The 15,631-nt window shown below is 40.4% G+C and overlaps 1 protein-coding gene across 4 annotated transcripts in view; it reads left to right on the forward strand.

Moving 5' to 3' along the window:
* ATP7A (ATPase copper transporting alpha) overlaps positions 1 to 15,631 on the forward strand; it is a 117,388-nt gene that overhangs the window by 78,739 nt on the left and 23,018 nt on the right. For all 4 annotated transcript variants that reach the window (XM_068247597.1, XM_068247596.1, XM_068247598.1 and 1 more), the window contains 5 exons: positions 983 to 1,137; positions 2,530 to 2,664; positions 9,552 to 9,746; positions 11,528 to 11,710; positions 14,023 to 14,230. In XM_068247597.1, coding sequence (XP_068103698.1) covers positions 983 to 1,137; positions 2,530 to 2,664; positions 9,552 to 9,746; positions 11,528 to 11,710; positions 14,023 to 14,230 — 876 coding nt within the window. The remainder of the gene's footprint in view (positions 1 to 982; positions 1,138 to 2,529; positions 2,665 to 9,551; positions 9,747 to 11,527; positions 11,711 to 14,022; positions 14,231 to 15,631) is intronic.

A 15,631-nucleotide genomic window follows, 5' to 3' on the forward strand; every position in this document is an offset into this window, starting at 1 on the left:
GAAGTGAAGAAAATTTACACCAACAGGGACAAAAATGGCTATAAAAATTCCAAGATTCCTAACCTTTCCTTACTCTTTCCATTATTAATTAATGTGACCAGAGTTTAGTGATAATGAATAATGGAGTGCAGGATCTGTGTATATAGTTTTGTGTCTTATAAAGAAAAAATGAATTAGAGTGGCAAATCGAGCAAAATGGGCACCGGACATTTGGGCGCTATCGTAGACTGTAATGTGAATTACGGCTATAGCGGTACTTAGAGGGTAATTTGGGCACCGGCAAAAATTTTAATTAAGATAATACAGTGCAATTCAGCCACCAGCAATAGCTGGCAGCCAAATTACATCTTACCACTTTGTGTCCATGGCGGCCTGGAGGGGAAATAGTTATTAACGCCGCTGGGAAATTTACAACAGTAGGGTGAGAGGTTTTTCGTCTTCACCCTGCACCCAAATTTCTCGTTGCCTTTTTTAGCATGTATGCTTCAAGTGAAGCTAAGCCGTAGAACTGAACTAAGTCACATATTAAGAAGGAGACGCTTCTGTTCTGTCATTTTCTCCCGCGTCTCTGGTAAAGACAAACAAAACCCCTAGGGCACTAGATATTGCCTGCCAAAATGTATGCATGGAGACTTATATCAGCAGAAGTACCCCCACTTGCACTCTGCTTTTATATAGCTCTGCAATTTAAATAGCATAAAAAAATCTTTATTGAAAAAGCTTATCAGTTAACAGCGATTGATACCCTTGACATGTGACCATAAACTGGCAGACGCAGTTACGGTATGCAGCTAAATATCATATTACATGAAATGATGTGAATTCTGTTAAACATAGCCAAACTGTGTGCATAACATCATTTTTGGTACCAAGAATATGAGTTGTGGTGCCTTATAGTGACAGTGGGTAATAATACACATGACAGTGGGTAATACACATAGCATTTCTTTTTATCTTCATTATTCTTTGCTTTCATTCTCAGGTGAGGCTATGCCGGTAACTAAGAAGCCAGGGAGCAGTGTGATTGCTGGCTCCATTAACCAGAACGGCTCTTTGCTGATTTCTGCTACTCATGTTGGTTCGGACACCACCCTTTCACAGATAGTGAAACTTGTAGAAGAAGCACAGACCTCAAAGGTAACAAATTGGAATTCCTTTAGGTTGTCCTTATCCGGCTTATCCGGCTGAGATGTGTACTATTTATGAAAGCATATAAAATAGCATATCAGCTTCCCTCTCCAGTAATTGTGCATAACATAGACTAGAAATATACTAAAAACTGGTTCAATGAAAAAAGTCAGCTATAGAAATGTTTAAAATGTTTTAAAGGAAAGTATCACTATCATAAAAAACTACTAAAATTTAGAATACATATATTTACACTTGTCCCAGATTTGAATGCACTATAAACTATTTTGTTCTTATGTTGCTGTCACTTACAGTAAGTGTTAAAAGTCTATGGACTATTCCATCTCCTCATGGGAATGTCTCAGGGTTTTTATTTTCAAAAACCGTTACCGAACATCAGTACTTAAGTCCAATTGCCAAAATAATGTGTAAACAAGTAGGGCAGCTGGCCAGCATCCTTGTATAGATTCTTTCCAGGCAGTGCTTTTGTAAAGAGATGGACTAGTCCAAGACCTGCCAGATCTGTCAGATGATTACTACCTACTGTAAGTGACAGCAAAATAGGAAAAAAAAAAGTTATAGTGCATTCTACTCTGAGAGAAATGAACATCTGATATGTATGGATCTACAAATATTCTATACATTTTTGTCATAGTAGTCCTTTAAAAATACTTTTAATTTCGCCCCCCCCACACAAAAAAACAAGAAAAAACACAGCGAGTGACATCACTCTCACACCATCTGTACAGCCTCGGCACTGTGCTGTCACCCAGGTGATCGAGTCCCAATCTCTGCCAGGTGGCAATTTCCAGTATTCTTTGTACATCTGCACCCCCGCCCCCAACTCACATAAGGTAAATGAAGATCAGCAATAGCAGCCTCCTTATGCCACACGTGGTCTTGTTATGAGATATTTATATTAAAGAGAAACTCCAACCTTAAATTGAACTTTATCTCAATCAGTAGCTGATACCCCCTTTTACATGAGAAATATAATGCTTTTCACAAACAGACCATCAGGGGGCGCTGTATGACTGATTTTGTGCTGAAACCCCTCCCACAAGAAGCTCTGGGACCGAGGTACTTTTGGCAGTTTGTTACAATGTAACAAGGTTCACAGACACGGAAATAGCTGTTTACAGCGGTCTCTAACAGCCAAAACAGCTTGGAGCAGCTACATAACCTGCCCACAGTAAAAATGTCACCATGTAATAAATGTCAGAATGTAAATCGGGGAGAGGAAAGATTTTACAATGGGCAAACACTGACTAAATCATTTATACATAATTATAGTAAAAAATGAAGCACTTTTTTTACTACATTATTTTCACTGGAGTTCCTCTTTAAGAACTATGTGAAAAGATAGTAATTATGTTGAATAATATGTGTTGTCTCTTGCAGGCTCCAATACAGCAATTTGCTGATAAACTGAGTGGTTATTTTGTCCCTTTCATTGTCCTCGTGTCTGTCCTCACCCTGTTTGTCTGGATAATTATTGGGTACCACGACTTTGAGATTGTAGAGAAATATTTTCCTGTAAGTACAATGCATAGTAAATGGTAAGCATTAAGAAAGGTGTCTGTATTCCAGTTCTGTGCTGCAAAAACCTTTGTATGACCCTTATTAAACAGGATAGACCTGGTTATGGTTTTAATTGTATGTTGACATATCAGATTAACACACTGAGCGTTGCAGACAAAGAACAAAGGGCCCATTCACACTTCTTATTGTGATTTCTGCATGCATGAATTTGTGTTTGTGATATTTCAGGGCTCTTTGTTGGAATTTTTGTGTGTCTTTTTGGGATTTTTAGATGCACATTTTCTAATTGAGATTCCTTGCTCTCATTTTCCATGAATACCAATTAAATTAATTTACTTGAAAATCTCTAACTTCATAATTGATCACAATATTTTGTGCAAAAATAGGATTATTTTTCTGTTAATGTGATATTTCTGCATTGCTATTTATTTGCATTGACGTACGAATCGCTCATTAACAATAGCAGACCTGATGTCCTAATTTAAAGCAATACTGAAGCATACTGAAAAAAAACAAAAAACAAGTTGTCATAGTGCCTTCACGGTCTTCTTCTTTCAGTGTCCTGGTTCCAGTAGCAATAATAGTCTTAAGTGTTTGCTTTTGGTTGCCATCTGCAGATCACATGAATTTTCTAGCAGATAATTAGAGAAACAGACTGGACATAAAAGGGATATCTTAACCACTTCACAACTGAGGGGTTTTACCCCTTGAGCACCAGAGCAATTTTCACCTTTCAGCGCTCCTTCCATTCAATCGTCTATAACTTTATAATTACTTATCACAATGAAATGAACTATATCTTGTTCTTTTCGCCACCAATTAGGCTTTCTTTAGGTTGGACATTATGCCAAGAATTATTTTATTCTAAATGTGTTTTAATGGGAAAATAGGAAAAAATGTGGGAAAAAAAATATTCTTTTTCAGTTTTCGGCCTTTATAGTTTTTAAATAATGCATGCTACTGTAGTTAAAACCCATGAAATGTATTTGCCCTTTTGTCCCGGTTATAAAACCGTTTAAATTATGTCCCTATCACAATGTTTGGCGCCAATATTTTATTTGGAAATAAAGGTGCATTTTTTCAGTTTTGCGTCCATCCCTAATTACAAGCCCATAATTTATAAAGTAACAGTGTTATACCCTCTTGACATAAATATTTAAAAAGTTCAGTCCCTAAGGTAACTATTTATGTATTTTTTTATTGTCATTTTTTTTTATTACAAAAAAAATTAATTGGGGAGTGTAGGAGGTAATGAGTTAATTTTTAGTGTAAAAGTAATGTATTTGTATATGAAAAATGCTTTAGGGTGTAGTTTTACTATTTGGCCACAAGATGGCCACAGTAACTTTTTGTTTATGCGACCTGCAAGCGTACAGGAAGTACGCTTGCAGGAAGGGTTAGGAGGCGGGGAAACTGTTTTTTTCTCACAATGATCACTGCTTCTCTTACAAGCAGCTGATCATTGCGGGGGGCAGAGATCAACGAACGGGAAAGGTTGTTCCCTTTCATTGATATCCGGGCGAGCGGGTGGCGGCGTGCACGAGCGCGGACAGAGACGGGAGCGGCGGCGGGTGCGGATTTCTCCGTCCCTTGGTGTTAACAGGGTGGAAAAAGGGACGGAGAAATCCGTACCGCTGGGGGTAAAGTGGTTAAAGAGGCACTATGGCGAAAAATTGTAAAATGTAATATATGTGTAAACATAAACAAATAAGAAGTACGTTTTTTTCCAGAGTAAAATAAGCCATGAAGTACTTTTCTCCCATGTTGCTGTCACTTGCAGTAGGTAGTAGAAATCTGACAGAAGCGACAGGTTTTGGACTAGTCCATCTCTCCATAAGGGATTCTCAGGGATTTATTCATTTTTAAAAGCACTTAGTGAATGGCAGTTGCTCTGTCCAACTGCCAAAAAACTGTGTAGTGAGCAGGGAAGCTGGCCAGCATCATTGTTTAAATCCTTCTTAGGGAATATATTTATAAAGAATCAAAGCCTTGCAGAGAATCCCCTATGAAGAGATGGACTAGTCCAAACCCTGTTACTTCTGTCAGATTTCTACTACCTACTGTATGTGACAGCAACATAGGAGAAAAGGAATTTATGGCTCATTTTACTCTGGAGAAACGTACTTCTTATTTGTCTGTTTGCACATATTTTACATTATAAAATGTTTCGCCATAGTACCCCTTTAAAGATAACAGGATGGCTGGCCACTGCCTGGGAGAAGCTACTGATCATTGTTATCGCAGAAGGCTTTGTGAATACAAGTTGCAAAAATAATTTAAGGTCACTCCATAATGTGCAGCATTTATAGAAGCAGAAAATCCTGTTGTAGCAATCACAGTAGTCTGCTAGCAAAGAAAAATGCATAATTAATTATTAACTGCATTCGATTACTAATCCCCACCACAGGAAAATATATTTTCTGCATCTGCATACACATTCTGCTGCAGAAGTTATTTTTTTCTGTGTAGAATTCTTTGATTGTCTGGGAAATCCCCTTTAAAGCAATCTTGAAGTGTTTATTTAAAGGGAAAAAAGATGAAGGAAAGTAGAGGAAAGCTTGTGGATGGTGCAGAAGCTTTGCCTTTCTTGTAACACCATATTGTTCCTGCGCTGGGCCCCTCGATTTCTTTAGCGCACAGCTGTACTGTGCATGCGCAAGTATAGTCCGTGCAGGCCTAGTAGGAAAAACCGCTCATGCACAGAGGCAAAAAGTCATGCAGGAGTACCTTTATTCTACTGGCAATGCACAAACCATACTCCAGGCTGGCCATTCAGTGGCTCATAAAAAAACCCTCCTCATTTATTGAACGGCAAAGCAGGACAGACTAAATGGCCATTTTGTCTGCCCTACTCTGCAATGAAATACAAGTGGAGTTTTTTTATTGGAGCCATTGAATAGTTGGGGATTTGGTTTGAAAATTGCGTACACTGGATACTAGTTAATTCCCCTAAATCTCAAACTATCTACACTGTCACCATGATCTTCCAAACATACTCAGTAGTTTGGGTGAAATATTTGCGCATGGCCCCATCTCTGCTGAAACATTGAGTCATGTAGTGTCTGCATTGTCTTCCCTGTAGATCTTTCAGAGGAACACAGTGCACTAAACTATTCATACAGTTCTACTTGCTTCTTGCTAGAGTGATTTCGCTATATTGGCTTGTTTGTTCTGTAATTATGAAACCACACATGCTACCAGATGGAAAATTACTTTGCAGCCAAATTGATTGTATTTTTAGCTCCTCGTTGTTTACTTCTTAATAGATTTTCACTTATGCTATTTTACCCCATTGTGAAATTGAGCGACTACTTGCATTTTCATCAACATTTTCATCGCTTTCAATACAATGCCAAAGGCTGTATATTTTTCCTAATAACCATGGCACCATTGTTTGTAAGTTAGCATAACATACTATATCCGCACTTACTCCCAATCATAACCCATAATTATTAAATATGGGTTTTTTGTGTATTTTTTAATAGATTAGCTATAATTTTATAATCTGAGCTCTCATAATAAATAAATACAGTATACTGTATAAACTGTGGTGTTTGAGATTAAGGGCTCATTCACACTACACAACGCAAGCACGAACACGATTTCAACGCACGGTCAACGCACGGAATGCATGTCGGAACGCTAGAGCGCAGACGCCGGCAGCCGTACCCGTCGGGAAACGTTTGCGTCGTGCGATTTTATGTCCCCAGAAGCGTTACATCGTAACGCATGGGGACGCACACCTGTAGTGTGAATGGTAACATGAAAGTCTATGGACTATCATGTTGCCATGTGGATCGTACACTATGTGCGTTGCGTCAAAACTGACAGCGCAGCACATAGTGTGAATGAGCCCTTAGACTAACTTGAGGACAAGCACAGTCTGTGCCTAACTCCAGTATCCAATCACATACAGGGAAGATCCTCTTTTCATTCCCTGCACATGAATGGATGTTTGAAGGAATCTATGGTTTATATTTAAAGGACAACTGAAGTGAGGGGCATATGAAGTTTGCCATATTTATTTCCATTTAATCAATACCAGTTGCCTGGCTATTCTGCTTATCCTCTGCCTCTAATACTTTTAACCATAGACCCTGAACAAGCATGCAGCAGATCAGGTGTTTCAGACATTGTTGTCAGATCTGACAAGATTAGCTGTATGCTTGTTTCTGGTGTTAAGACACTACTGCCGCCAAATAGATCTGCAGAGCTGCCAGGCAACTGGTGTTGTTTAAATGGGAATAAATATGGCAGCCATGTTCTTCTCATATCATTTGTCCTTTAATGCAGATCTTTGGCAAAAAACAAAAAACAAAAAAAACAACTTTTTGTGTCTGTTGGTTTTTTACAACTAAAACATTATAATTGCTTATTTGTCAAAATGTGTGATTTTCTGTTTTTGTGTGTATGGTTTAGGTCTTTCCTATGAGTTGGAGATGTGATAGCCTTCACCCTTGACTGATAAAACTTTGAATAAGTTTTATGTGTGTATGCAGATACCGTCTTTCCCCTAAATTAAGACATCCCCCGAAAATAAGACACCCCCCCGCGATCCTCCATGCCGCCGAGCCAACCCCCCTTCCCCCTACGCTGTGCTGCCGATTTACCTCCCTGCTGCTGGCCCCCCTCCTCCAGCAAATCGGATCTCCCTCCGCTGTGCATAATGTAGATCTCAGATCAGCAGGGAAAGGCATCTAAAGTTGTATAGTAACAGCGCTGATGTATACAGGAAGTAAACAGAGATCACTTCCTGTATACGGCTGCGATGATACTGTACAAGTTTATCTGCCTTTACCCGCTGATCATATGAATTATGCACAGTGAAAACGGAGGGGGATCCGACTTTATGGAGGAGGGAGATCAGCAACAAAGGAGGTAAATTGACAGCAGCAGTAGCGCAACCGTCCCGATTGTACTGGATGTCAGTTGAATTCCGTGCATTCGCATGGAGAGGTGTTAGTGTCTGTGGCAGGGGCAGGGAGAGGGGGGAATATGCCTATATACGCTAGCTACATAATAGGGGGATTTTGACTATATACTGGGGGGGGGGGGGGGGGGGGGGTAGGAGGGTGTGTGGGTATACACCAGGGGTTTCTGGCTATATACTAGGGGAGATCTAGCTAAATACTGAAGGGGGATCCGGCTAGCACCACAAAATATAAGACCTCCCCGAAAATGAGCCCTAGCACATATTTTTAAGGAAAAATGAATATAAGACAGTGTCTTATTTTCGGGGAAACATCGTAGGAACTGTGGGTGGATATACGCTCTGCGCTGCTCCTCCAACCTGGCTGTAAGATTGCTGGTAGGAAATAGAAAAACGGAGGAGCGCTCCAGTAGTGTAATAAAGCTTCATTAACGTAACAATAGTTGCACTTACTAGAAGTAAGCAAAAAATTGCTTATCAAGGGTGATTGTCCATCAACTATGTCTTTCGCCTCCTGCGGCACTGTGGCCAGCAGCACCGATGGCCCCAGATGTGAATGAACCAAGGCTTCAGCAGCAGACATCCATGTGATGTTGCTATGCATTTTAGCATTCCTCACCTTTGTCAGATTTTTCTATTTCCGCACATGATAAAGAGGTTGCTATAGTAAAGATTTGATGTGATCCTAACGTTATTGTAATTCATGGAACATGGTACAGAAACAATAAACAGGTCATCATTAAAATACAAAGGTATTTGTGCATACATTTACAAATATACATAAAGTGTATCCTAGGGGATTTGTGACATGATGAAATAAACGTGCATGTACAGAGCAAATTATACTAATACCCAGTCTTTTATTTTTTTTAAATGTTGTTGCCTGAAAGAGTTAATTTTCAGGCATGCAGTAACAGCTTCTGTCTTGTTGGTACCTTGTCGGCTACATACACTGCTCAAAATAAAAAAGGGAACAGTTAAACAACACAATGTAACTCCAAGTCATTCACGCTTCTGTGAAATCAAACTGTCCACTTAGCAACACTGACAATCAATTTCACATGCTGTTGTGCAAATGGAATAGACAACAGGTGGAAATTATTGGCAATTAGCAAGACATCCCCAATAAAGGAGTGGTTCTGGCAGAATGTTTTGGTCACTTTTGAATGCTGGCTGTGCTTTTACTCTAGTGGTAGCACGAGACAGACTGACAAAATAGTGTGCAAGAGAGTCAGGAGGCTGGCTGGTATCTTACTATTTTGGCAGTTAAACTGCTGTTCAGGAAATGCTGTTGAGAACAAAGAAAATCATGAGAATCCCTCATGAGGAGATGGACTGGCTCAAAACCTGTCAGTTCTGTCAGATTTTAACTGCCTACTTTTTTCCAAAGTAAGTGGTCATTAATAGCCTGCCATTGAGCTTAGAGAATAAAACATTCAATCTAATTCGTAAATGTTAAAATATAAAATAAAACCATGGGATATCTAACACTTTATTCATTCATTTTAACTGCGATTGGCTCAAAGTGATCATGGGGTTAGGAGCCAATGAAATCGGCTTCTGACCAGCTCAGGGAGCTCTGCCATCATACCAATGGCAGAGCGAGGAGGCAGTGCGATCAGCAGTAGTGGCAGGAGCGTGTGGCAGGGATGATTGAAATCTACGTCCTAGCAGAGATAACAGGTGCCAAACTGTGCGTATAATTTTTAATGAGCATGGACAGGAAGTGATTAAGGAGTAGCAGGATAAATACAATTGTTTATCTCCTCAGTTTATTTTTGCCTCAGGTTCACTTTAAGCCATGGAAGCACTTACAAATTTAGGGACATGCGTTGGAGCTATTCATATCAGAAACTCGCAGAAGATGCCAGATCACATCTGAAATGTTTTAGTAGACTAATCAGTATGCTGGATATGTGTTTTCTGAGCCCCTTTTTCTCTTTTTCCACAGGGTTACAACCCAAGTATTTCAAGAGGGGAAGTTATTATTCGTTTTGCCTTTCAAGCCTCAATAACTGTATTATGCATAGCTTGCCCCTGTTCACTAGGTTTGGCAACCCCAACAGCAGTCATGGTTGGGACAGGAGTCGGTGCTCAGAATGGCATCCTAATTAAAGGAGGAGAACCGTTAGAAATGGCACACAAAGTAAGTTTTGCATTTTGAATTATGTTGTTCATGACTGTTAAAGTGAAATTGAATATGCAATGCACTCTGTTTTGGAGCTATGGGGGCATAGAAGTCCTGTGTACCTCTAGCCCAAAACATTCTGAATGACCACACTCATCTTTAGTCTGTCCTCTGTAAAGCCAGTTCCAAGTAAACAACGTGATATCTGTCATGCCTTTGTGAGTAGTAGAAATCTATTGATGCCATCATCTTGCTCCTTATGTTTTTTCTAGTCCACCTTATCATTTTGCCATCCCCAACATGAAATCTAGCTTGTAAACTTCAAGATAATTCACTGGGGTGGCCTACAGCAGAGGGGAGAATGTCACTGACGCCCATAATGCAAAGCCCGGCTAGGAGATAGAAAAGGCCAAGGCCCTTTCTTCATGAGGCTGAGCTAACAGCCGGAAATGGGCTAAAACACAGCACAGGTGTGAAAGAGAAAACCACCCTCCAAATGTTTATAACTTGTGCAATAATTTAAACATTCGTTTTTAGATTTTTGGCTAGAGGTACGCTTTAGGAACTGTGTAGTAAATCTTAGCCTATTGAACTAACCAAAAGACAGCTGGCCTAGAGAGACCAATGATGGGGAGGATGGAAAGGGCATGGTGCTTCTCTGTACTTTCTATACATAGGTAAAGGAGACTTCAATAAATTACAGTGACAAGACAAGGCAAATAACATTGATATTGCGCTTTTCTCATGATGAACTCGAAGCATCAGAGCTGCAGCTACTAGGACGTGCTCTATAGGCAGTAGCAGTGTTAGGGAGTCTTCCCCAAGGTCTCCTACTGAAAAGGTGCTAGCTTACTGAACAGAAAGTGACGAGATTTGAAGTCTTCTTGGTACAGTGATACAGCATTATATATTGCAGGGGAATGGGGACATTTGGCAGCAGAGGGGGACGCCAATGTTTGAGCATCTGGTGGGATATATACTGGCAGCAAGGTCACTTAATTTAACCAGCCTACCAGTAGAAGTAATAGTCAAGGAGTAAAGGCCACTTAGGTTTCATTATCCATCCTGTTATGTGGTATGAGATTTTAAAACGCAAAAAAAAAAAAAAAAACACAAAAAAAAACCACAAAGAAGAATGGTATAATGTAATTTTGAAGGCAGATTTACACTTCACTGAAGCTAATTGATAACATCACTGGTTGCAGGGCAAATTATCAGATTTTCTTGTAATTAAGTAATTGCTGTGCATGCAAAGAAGATAAAGATCTTTGTTTCAGAAGATTTTCTGTATTGTCAACAAGGCTCAGTACAGATCATGACAATTTGATAGTTTTGGACAGCAGTGGCAATCTCATCAATTAGCTTCTGATTGAAGTAGAGGTATCCATATTAGCCCTTCCAGTAGCTTCAACACCATTTGTATACTTTTTTTTTCTATTAGTTTTATGCTATTTATAATGCTTAGACCACTGATAACCTGGTTTCAACTGCCTCAGGTTACACTTAAATTATTATGTTTACAAATAATACTAATTACATTTGTAAAAAGGGAAGCATGATAATAGTTTGCTTTATCGTCTTTCCAGTTTTCATGTGTGGCAATACTTGTTCAGCTCATATGGTCTGATCTTAGGCGATAAAGCAGATGGCATACTAGAACATTAACAATAGTTTTAACAATAGTTTTAAGATTTTGACAAAACTGAAAGCTGATCTGAGCCCTGATTGCACCTTTGACTGTTTATAGTTGTACACCATATTATGCGTGCAAGTAAGGTTAATGTATTTTATTCCTTCAGGTGAGAACTGTTGTGTTCGATAAGACTGGGACTATCACTCATGGCTCTCCAGTTGTCATGCAGGTGAAGGTGTTGGTGGAAAGCAACAGGATGCCCACTGATAAACTACTGGCAATTGTGGGGACTGCAGAGAGCAACAGTGAGCATCCTCTGGGATCAGCAGTCACAAAGTATTGTAAAGAGGTAAAAATAGTAATTCATGAACAAATTTGGTTGTATATCCATCTCCTCATGTTGCTTAGGTGATCTGTATGCTAACCTTAACCACTTCGCTATACGGGGTTTTTGTCCCTTAAAGAGAAACTCCAACCAAGAATTTAACTTTATCCCAATCAGTAGCTGATACCTCCTTTTACATGTGAAATCTATTGCTTTTCACAGTCAGACCATCAGGGGGCGCTGTATGGCTGATATTGTGGTGAAACCCCTCCCCTACTTTTGGCACATTCCTACAATGTAACAAGGTTCACAGATAGGAAATAGCTGCTTGCAGCTGTCTCCAACTGCCAAAACAGCTAGGAGCAGCTACATAGCCTGCCCACAGTAAAAATGTCACCATGTAATAAATGTCAGAATGTAAATCGGGGAGAGGAAAGATTTTACAATGAGCAAACACTGACTAAATCATTTATACATAATTATTGTAAAAATGAAGCACTTTTTTATTACATTATTTTCACTGGAGTTCCTCTTTAAGAGTCCTGACAATTTTGGTATATCAGCTGTGTCACTATTGATACAGCAATAACTTTCTATTACCTATGCCATCAAACTGATACATACATTGTTTTTTTTTTACAGGACATCCTAGGCTTTCTTTAGCTAATATTTTTTCCAAGTAATATTTAAATTAAAGAGACACTGAAGCGAAAAAAAATTATTATATAATGAATTGGTTGTGTAGTACAGCTAAGAAATAAAGCATTAGGAGCAGAGACATAAGTCTAATATTTGTTTCCAGTACAGGAAGAGTTAAGAAACTCCAGTTGTTATCTATGCAAATAGCCATTGAGCTCTGTGACTTTGAAAGTGGCAGAGAGCTCTGACTTCTGATTAGGTTATCTCAGCTGTATTGTGTTTTTCTTTTGTAAAAAACAGCTCAGGACAGGTCAAAAGTTCACTGCCTGTTCTGCAAAAACTTTTAGAATGCTGATTAATGTGTAAACTGCAAGTATTATGCTGGGGATACACGGTGCGTTTCTGTACTGTGTATCGAGCAGCTGATGCTGGGAGCTGATAATATTCAGCAGGTCCGATGACCCGCTCGATCCCCGCTGGCGGACAGTGGCGGGGAATCGAGCGGCTGATAAGAAACGCGGCGGGGACGAGCGGGAATCGATCCATGCGCGGACGAGCGGGGACGCGCCGGCATCGAGCCACTGGCTCGATACCGGCGCATTATCGCGCCGTGTATGCCCAGCATTAAAGAATGATGCAATGTTATAAAAAAAAAAAAAAGCTGTATAACTGAAAATAAAATTATGAGAATATTTTTTTTTGCGACCAATGTTCTAGTAATTACCCCTACTACACAACCAATTCATGATATCATAATTTTTTTTTTTAGCTTCAGTGTTCTTTTAACAGGCACTTAATCAAATAAAATTAGGTGTAAATGCAAAAATTACGCATTTTTTTTTCATGTTTCCCCCTTCCCAATTTTTACATGCCAAGTGCCACAATTGTAAAACCCCTTAAAACACGTTATTTGGCTCATCCCAGTTAAAACGATACCATACATATTACCATATTTCACCACTAGTTGGGCATGTAGCGTTCCATTATCACGAGCCTGTGCGTCTGTAGTGATTGCATGCAATTGCTAGGGCGCACAGTTTAGGGACCCCAGTACTGTATAGATGCATTGCTAGGCAATAACATTTAGATGCACCTATATAGTGTTGGGCCCCCGAGTTGTCGCCCTAGTGATTGCATCCAATCGCTATGAGTGGCAGCCATTACAGGTGTTCATGAATCTTAGAGCCAGGTATAGGTGACACAAGGGTTTTATTAGTCGGGTAGGGGTTAAAACTTAACCAAAAAAAACCCTTTATTTTTAATGGGCTCACTGACCCTCAAAAGGCAAAAACAAAAAAAACAAATTTTTTTTTTGTCCACCAAACTTTATGTGAATGATTGCTGGTAGCAGCAAATCATTCACTATCAGAAGAGTGCACGCCCACAGGGTGCACGCGGACGCGCATGTGCAGGGAGCAGGAACGGAGGCATTCTGCACTGGACGTACCTTGTATGTCCAGGAACACAGTGAGTCACAGATCTGGACATATGTGGTACGTCCAAAAATGAGAAGAGGTTAAACATATTATTACAGTGACTGTCATATTAAAGTGTTGTGTTTCATGGCTCTGTGTGATAGATGTAAGAATAGCACAGAGTTTGTCATTGATTAGATAAGAACAAAATCTTTAGGCATATTGTACAAATCTTAACACTGTTAATTTTCAATACTCTGAATTGTTTGTTTAATTACACAGGAACTGAAAGCAGAGACTTTAGGTACCTGTTCAGACTTTCAGGCAGTGCCCGGATGTGGGATCAGCTGCAAAGTCAGTCATGTTGAGCACCTCTTGAGAAGCACTTTACAGATGACTGCCAGAAACAGCATAAATGCATTGCTAGTCCAAATTGATGGTCCACACGAGGACTCTGACCTGCACCCCTTCCTAGAGCCTCAGAATGACTGTAAGGAAGTGTTTGATTCAGTGTTTTCTGCAATTTAAATGTTAACGTGAAGTTCAAAGCAAAAATTATTTTGTGATTTTCTTTTTTTTTAAAGTTACCCAAAGGCGAGTAAAAACAGATACATTTCTAGGTAGAAGGAAGCCTCTTGATAGTTCTGAGGCCTCCTTTGTCCTCCTCACCCACACTGTTGCTTTGCACAGACCCCTGTAACATATCAGACAAAAGCTTGTCAGATATGCTCCATGGCCGCACTCCCGTTCTTGCACGTGCGTAGCTATACTGTGCATGCACATAAAGCCGAAGCTTCCAGCCAGGAATGGCTGTACTCGCTAAGTCGCAGTATCGGCCCGCTCGTGCACAGTAGGGAGCACGAACGTAATCTAAAAAATAGCGTGTCGGTAGAGTCAAGGAAGACACATGAAGCTTCTGGAGGATCCACAGGCTTCCCTCTTATGTATCTCTTGTTCTTCAAGGCTTTGCCTCAGGTCCTCCTTCAGCAGTAGTTTTTGTAGTGACATGTATCATGATGAGCTATTTATAAGTTTATAAAATACCAAAGCCCTAACCCATACAGCCACATCAATCCCTACCATGTCCTGATGAGGGCTAAAAGCCCGAAACAGGCTGTCTACATGTGAGGTTGGTGTGGCTGTGTAATATTTAATGCTATAGACTTGCTATACACCAGCGGTTCTGGATGCTTGCCTTGCCTACAAGGGCGAAAAGGGATAATTTGCATATTCAGTAGTGGTGCATTGTGGGTAACCACAAATGTTCACTTATAGCTGAATTATTGCAAATTTCCTTCTGTTTTAAAGAGAACCCGAGGTGGGGTTCTAAGAATGAAATCTGCGCTCAGAGGCTGGGTCTGCTTATATTGCCCAGCCTCTGTTGCTATTTCAATCCCCCCAAAGTTCCCCCTGCACTCCGCTCTCCCCATAAATCACAGCCGCGCTGTGCGGGCTGTGTTTACTTTTGTCATGTCACTCTATGCCGCTCCCCCCGCCTCCTCCAAAGCTCCGGTCCCCGCCTCCGTTCCTTCCCTCCCCGCTGATTGGAGGGAAGGGACGCGGGCGGGGACCGGCGCTATGCAGGAGGCGGGGGGAGCGGCGAGAGTGACAGGACAAAAGTACACACAGCCCGCTGTGACACGCTGCGTGTCAACAGCGCGGCTGATGATTTATGGGGAGAGCGGAGCGCAGGGGGAACTTTGGGGGGATTGAAATAGCAACAGAGGCTGGGCTGTATAAGCAGACCCAGCCTCTGAGCGCAGATTTAATTCTTAGAACCCCACCTCGGGTTGTCTTTAAGAAGGCAAATTCCACCTAAAATACCAAACCTACTTAGAACTTGCTTGTGTTCCCTTTTACTTTTTTGTCTCCCACTATAAAAGTTAACAAC

The sequence above is a fragment of the Hyperolius riggenbachi genome, chromosome 8 (genome assembly GCF_040937935.1).
Source record: "Hyperolius riggenbachi isolate aHypRig1 chromosome 8, aHypRig1.pri, whole genome shotgun sequence".
Lineage (NCBI taxonomy): Eukaryota > Metazoa > Chordata > Amphibia > Anura > Hyperoliidae > Hyperolius > Hyperolius riggenbachi.